General features: G+C 38.2%; 1 protein-coding gene across 1 annotated transcript in view; it reads right to left on the bottom strand.

Moving 5' to 3' along the window:
• LOC108738615 (homeotic protein empty spiracles) overlaps window positions 1-7,169 on the bottom strand; it is a 51,756-nt gene that overhangs the window by 25,746 nt on the left and 18,841 nt on the right. Inside the window, exon 2 of the mRNA XM_025980158.1 lies at window positions 2,584-2,756. Within this exon, the coding sequence (XP_025835943.1) occupies window positions 2,584-2,756 (173 nt within the window). The remainder of the gene's footprint in view (window positions 1-2,583; window positions 2,757-7,169) is intronic.

Genomic DNA, 7,169 nt, shown 5'->3' with positions numbered 1-7,169 from the left:
CAAAAAGATCGAAATCGCGATCCGCGTCTGGCAGTTTCGACAGAATACAGACCACTTCGAATTATTTTGTTCGATTATGGTAACGTGCCTATCACGTTGAGGTGAGCTACGCCGGAATTCGTTTCAGCAAGTAGATATCCATATTTTTAAATGGACCTTGTTGGAGCATATGTAATCCTCAAATGTAGCATCGTACTACAGATGGCGCTCACCACGCCATTTGTAGTATTTTCTTACTACGTTTGGTCAAAACGTTACAGAATGTCACAAATTCGCCCTGATCGTTTTAGAATTTTCTAGAAAGTTCAAAAACGTTCCCGAATGATAAACAATTTTTCCTGAGCGAAGAGAGGGCAGAACAGCTAGTGTTATTACCACAGGATAATGCAGGTCATAATGGGAAATTCGGAAAGAGATTACTAAATGTGAATTTTTGTCGGACGGCTTTGTATGGGTGTAAAACGTGGACGGCGTGGATATCCAAGGAAAAAGAAAGGTTATAAAGATGTCAAAAATACAATGACCAGAAAATCACTTTGAAATGATGGGGTACTAGAAAGGGTAGAAAAATATGGAAGTCAATGAGAAATAGGCGAGATGGGGTGGCAGGACATTGAAGGCTAGTCAGAGACATACTGCACATATTGGATTAATATAGTTGCATTAGGTTTCACTAGGTTCATGGAAATGCGATGATTGAATCAAGATTGGAAAATTTGGAGGTACGTGTTGAATCAGTCTTGATAGGCTGATGGCCTTATGACTACTATGATTGGTATCTAAGGGAGGTGATAGAATGATTAAAGCTGTCGTAATATCAAAATTCGAGACAATTTTCTACATCCGAGAAGGTAGGTAACTGAAGTTTGAAATGGGATTTGTTAAATTGAAAATTATACTTACGGTACTACTCTGTAAGGTTGCGAACGGTGAGTGCCAAGGAAATAAAAAAAAGTTAAAACCGATTGAAATATGATCCAATGGATAGAAATGTTAATGAGAAGGTATAGGCAAAAGGAAGAGAACATATAGGGCCAGACTATACAAATCAATAAGAAAAAGGGACAAGTCGGGTTGTACGACACCTTCTAAAAGGATATATCATCATCATAAGGTCGTCAGTCCTAAGAGTGGNAACTCATAGGGCATACCTCACTTCAATATCGCTGATTTCTTTCATGGGATCTTAAAGAAGAATCTAGGAGGAAATGCCTCCATCAGCGTTCCTCTGATTTTCCACATGAAACACACGCTTGATGTGCCATGTTCCTTATAAATTTTAGTCGAGGAAAGCATGTGGCTTTCATGATGATGAAGGATAATCGCTATCCGGTTTAAAAGACCTTGAAAAAATCAATCGGTCTATGCCAGCTGATAATTTCCAGATGTAACCCACTGGTAGATAACAGCAAGTTTGTCCAAGATGAGATCATATGTTTGATGTTTGTATCGAACTCTCATAAGACAGACAGTGGGATTAGTTAGTTGTTTGTAAGACTATGTGCTAGGCTTTCTTCATAAGATTTTTATGAAAAACTCATAGGGCATACCTCACTTCAATATCGCTGATTTCTTTTATGGGATCCTAAAGAAGAAATGCCTCTATCGGCATGAAACCAACACGCTTAGTCGGGAAAAGCTAGTAAGACATTAGAAACGGACGCAAAGAAAGGCATAACAAATAATTAATTAGTGATTTCGGCGTGGAGATGCGTGCTATCCAATCAGCTCTTGAACTAAAGACAACGTGACCTTCTGATGATGAAATAGAAAATCCATTTACAAATAATTACAAATTGCAGTGGGCACGACGTCGACATTCAGCATTTTTTCGTTTTGTAGTAAATTTTAGTAAATTAATGCGTGAATATTTCCACATTAACCGCAAATAACATCGAATAATAATACATCTGGTATTTCGTATACTTTGCGAACTGATGCAGTCTTGAATACGTAATTATGTCATTTACATGAGGTGCGTTTTACATAAACATTATAAACAGCTAATGATTTATTCATGGTCGCTTAATTAATAGAAGTTATAAGTTTTTAATGTTAATTGATATTTTTGTTATTGGCTAATTAGGTGTACTTTTTTCCTTTTCGTAATAATCAAGTTTACTGCTACATAAAACTCGTAATTCCGTCGTTAATTAGTGCATAAAAGACTGGTCTTGTAGATAGATTAGCTGACCTACACTCAGCCTTAGGTATTTACGGGATATTTTAAAGTGAGATTTACATTCTAAAATCACCTGGTTTTGTAATGCTATAATAATGGTAATAATAGATAATTGGTAGGTAATTAACGAGCCGGCTATACAGTCGTACTATTTATGTAATGATACGGCTCCAAATTCTTAACAAACTTGTACATCTTTTTAACATTCTTTTACTTAGATGAGACCGTTATAAAAATGTTTCCCTTTTTAACTATCTTGTCTTTTTACGACCGTCTAGTAGAATGCCCATTAGGTACTGGTGTTAATTCATCCCAGAATATAATCGGTCAGTCGTTTTGTTTCGAACTCATTTCAATCATAAAGTTAATTTGGACAATAAAAATACTTAATTAAAACCGACCTGTGTCTCTGTAAGAGATAAAGACTGCGCCAGTTGTTTCCTTTCTGCCCCAACAACGTAATGGTTCTTTTCAAAGGCGTGCTCCAGTTTTAACAATTGCGAAGGACTAAACGCCGTTCGTATTCTCTTTGGTTTCCGGAATGGTTGCAGAAGAAATCCTGGTATGTCGGGACCTGAAACAACAACAGAATTAGAATTGCTTAGTCAATAAAGGTATCTCAAAGGACAAGTGCGTAATCTCCAGAAACACGGTAGCTGATGCTGCAACATTCTGGAACTACTTGATAACGAAAACACTTAAATAATAATCTAAAGGATTGCACTGAACTACTTTAGATAAAATAATTCGAAGTGGTTTGTATTCTGTCGAAACTGCCAGACGCGAATCGCGATTTCGATCTCTTTGGATCTCATCAGCGCGTCGCAGACAGCTCCGACAGAACACAGACTAACTTTTACCTGCTGTCTTAACAGCGCGTTTTAGAAAATTCCACAAATGGCGCGGTAAACGCCATCTGTAGTACTATGCTATTATACATTTTAGGATTGCGTATGTTCCAACAAGGTCCATTTAAATATATGGAAATCTACTTGCTGAAACGAATCCCGGCGTACCTAACCTCAATGTGATAGGATATTACCTTAATCGAATAAAATAATTCGAAGTGGTCTGTATTCTGTCGAAACTGCCAGACGCAGATCGCGGTTTTGATCTTTTTGGATCTCATCAGCGCGTCGCAGGCAGCTCCGACAGAACACGCTGTTAAGGCAGCAAGTAAAAGTTGGTCTGTGTTCTGTCAGAGCTGTCTACCACGCGCTGATGAGATCCAAAAAGATCGAAATCCCGATCAGCGTCTGGCAATTTCGACAGAATACAGACCACTTCGAATTATTTTATAAAATTAGAATTGCTTAGTTAATAAAGGTATCCCAAAGGACAAGTAGAAGCTCATGGTACAACATTTTGGAGCTACGTGATAACGAAAACACTTCAATAATAGTTATAAGGATTGCACAGAACCACTTTATATATTTCAGTAATTTTGATGTAGTCGAGGTGGAAATGGACAATTGGACAAAAAGTAACGGGTCGATATTCGGGTGTATAATTGGTTGCCTCAGCGATAACGGATTCTGGGCTCAGCTGGTGTAAAACAATAATTTTTACTCTTGAGATCATGCATCATGCGTCCGTTGCTTGGAGTGAGCACGATTGCTAACAATCAAGCATAGTTTACGGGATGAACATCGAAGCGCGCGAAACAACAAACAGTACACAGCGCCCGCGGTACTTTCCCTATTCTCTATTGAATTGCAAAATCAATAAAGCGCACGTTATAAGAAAACCGTTTCTCGTTTGTTGCTGCGGATTATGAATCCGCGCGTATTGTTCGTTGCCTCCGAAGTCGTGATGGGAGGCGTTGGACAGATGCGAGAACGGCCAACTAATAATATAATAATAACCCTCGCAACAGTCGGTCGACAAGCGAGCAACAAAAATCTCCCATGTATATATATATGTAATAATGAACACGTTCTTTGGATCGGAGGTGGCTGTGGAGGGCAACGACGACGAAGTATGTGCAAACCCGAGCAGGCAAACATACCTATGTATATCGGTCTGGATCGGGAAATCACTCGGTAACTGTACTTGATCACGCGAGAAGGGCACGCCACACTAATTAACTCGCCTTTTTCGAATTTGCAAGCAAGGCAGGCGAACGAACATACATACATACACACATACACATGGGTGCATGTATAATGAAACAAAGCGAACCAGCGCGAGAGAGCTTCTCCCGAGGAGAGTCCTGACATCATCCAACAAGATCGGATAATGAACGTAATCTGCTTGAGGACGGTGTCAGATGAAGTGAAAAGTACAGAGTAGGTACGAACTCGATAACAACTGCATCCATCGTGGAATTTAATAAGGAAGTACGTGCATAGATATATATATATATATACCTATGTATGTACTTGCGGCATTTTATGTACTCTGTGAGAAGGAAGGATCCTTCAACGGTTCGGTATTGCCCTAAGGTCTACTGTATCCAAATAAATAATCAGTGAACAACTTTCGTCATAATGAAGCCTTTTCAAATTTTAATTAGGTTTACCTCATCATTATCATGACAAAGTATTTGGATGAAGATTCTTCCTGTTTGAGTCATCCTCGCATTTCCTGAATACTAAAACATCCCACATCCGAGATCCCGGATCTATAACTATTTGCGAACAGATTTAAGCAATGCCTCCCTCTGTGTCTGTGTGTACTCCTGTTTCTACTTGAAATATGACTATAGCTAACCCTTCCTGTCTCAGAAGGTGCCCTACCATCATATCTTTCTTCTTCCTTACTCACTTCCACATAGCGCCCTTGTTTCTTCCAAGTATCTCCTCATTTCAAACCCATTGTATCCTCAGCATAATCTACTTGAAACGCCCCATGCTTCTTTTCATCATCATGGAGTTGTCAGTCCTGAGACAGAGTAATACGCACCTCCACTCTTTCCAAACTTGAGCTAATCTTATTCCTTTAATATTACGACATCCCACATCCTTAACTATTTGTCCTAACTCCACTTTCAGCTTCTAGTATGTCTCTAATTAGTCCTTCATGTCGAAGAAAGTGTCCTAACAACGTCCTCTAGACTGCTACTCTTTCTAATACCTCCATTGTTTCTAACCTTATCCTCATCATTAGCCTATAAAATTATCCTTGGAACTTTTTCTTTTTTATAGCACCCAGCGTCCACTATTACACCTTCAGCTAAATACTACTACTATAACTTTCAAACCAAATGTTTTCACTCCATTCAGCCACTAATTAATGCCAAATTGTTTCTTAACAATAGTGAAAACTCTGTCAAAAGCTTTTGAGTGATTCCCCAGTTATTGGCATAAAAATCACCCGCTCTTATACTTCTAGCAACAATTAATGACGAATCTGAACGTGGCGTTTATTTACTGTCTATAGTTATTTATTAAACACTTTTGACTAGTAGACAGTAAGTAAACGTCATGTTCAGATTCGTCATTAATGAGCTGGTGATTTTTATGCCAATAACTGGGGAATCACTCAAAAGCTTTTGACAGAGTTTTCACTATTGTTAAGAAACAATTTGGCATTAATTAGTGGCTGAATGGAGTGAAAATTTGGTTTGAAAGAAAGGAATCTTAAGTTGATTGGTATTAGATCTGAACTGTCTATTGTTCTTTCATCCTTGGTAATAATGATAATGTTGAATAACCCATCTGAATGTACTTTTACTTAAGAATTAAAAATATTTCAAAATCTAACCAGTAGTTTTAATTGATGCATATATCCAGTCAGAATTATCAGTATCTGTTTTCGTATACCTTTTATCGTTCTCATTTAAATTATAATTAAATTCTATGGACGAACCATTGAACCATTTCATCCCCTACTTTTTACGTTACATTTGCACCATTGTAAAGCGCACGGCATTTTTTTATTTTACCAATCGGCAACGGCCCATCGTCACGGTCTAGAGCGTACCAAGTGGCAGACAACAAAAGTGCCCTTTTTTCAGCGTGGCGTGAAACTAGATTAGGGCTATTGTTATGCTCCATTATTAAATTAAAAGCAGTCAAGAGTCAATCATGGCCTACTTTAGGGGGCTGTCAGATTGACGGAGAATTGCCACTAAAAAACCTACTTAAATATTACAATACTACGATAGTGGTTGTTCGGGAACGGTACTGGATGTGACGGGAGATCTAAACTGACTAACCGACTGGCTGACAACCATCCACCCTGTTCTCATTAAATACGGATTATTTTTTTATTGAGGAAATAAGGGAAACTCCGGGGAAATATAAGGAAATTTCTGCCAAAAAGACTTGCAATATCCATATGGGCCAATGCCAGGTAATGACTTGATTGCTTTGTCGCAGCCATACTAGGGAATTTCTTATTTATCCTGATCCAGCCCTGACTTGACTGCCCTATTAAAAACCTACGTGGAATCGTTATATATAGTTATCCCAGTTTGGCTTGGACTTAACTGTCGTATTATAAACGTACATGGAACCGTTTATTTATCCCAGTCCAATCCTGACAATATTTTATCGAAATCCTTTTAAGAACTCCTTACTAATCTCGATATGCGACCCTGACGGGATTAGTTAATTTTAAGACTTTTCAAGTAATCAAAGAAAAATCAATTGATTTTACTGTTAAGCCATTGTCATCGAAGTCTAAATTAAACATTAATCGCAAATCAAAATCCTGTCAGGATCATTTAAGATACCCCATACGTTTTTCTAGTCAGGTTCCCACAAAGCACCCCAATTTACCCCTTATTGGTTAAGCTGTTCAGGGCCACACAAGGAATCTTTCTCATGATCTTTACATCCTTGATGCGGTCCTTACCAAATTTTCCCTTTTGCCTAATCCGATTCGGAATCCTACTCGTGATAAGGATCTTTGTTCCAAAAATGTTATCAGACACAACACGTGTGCTTTTAAATGAAATTTTTCGCATACAAACGCTGTAGTTAGCTTAGGAAGCTGTTTTTCCATATTGTTCGTTGAATAATCAATTTCGATAGCTGACTCG

The sequence above is a fragment of the Agrilus planipennis genome, unplaced genomic scaffold, assembly GCF_000699045.2.
Source record: "Agrilus planipennis isolate EAB-ADULT unplaced genomic scaffold, Apla_2.0 scaffold225, whole genome shotgun sequence".
NCBI classification, from domain to species: Eukaryota; Metazoa; Arthropoda; class Insecta; order Coleoptera; family Buprestidae; genus Agrilus; species Agrilus planipennis.
Note: the sequence above shows the minus strand (reverse complement) of the source record. Positions and strands in the feature narration are given on the sequence as shown.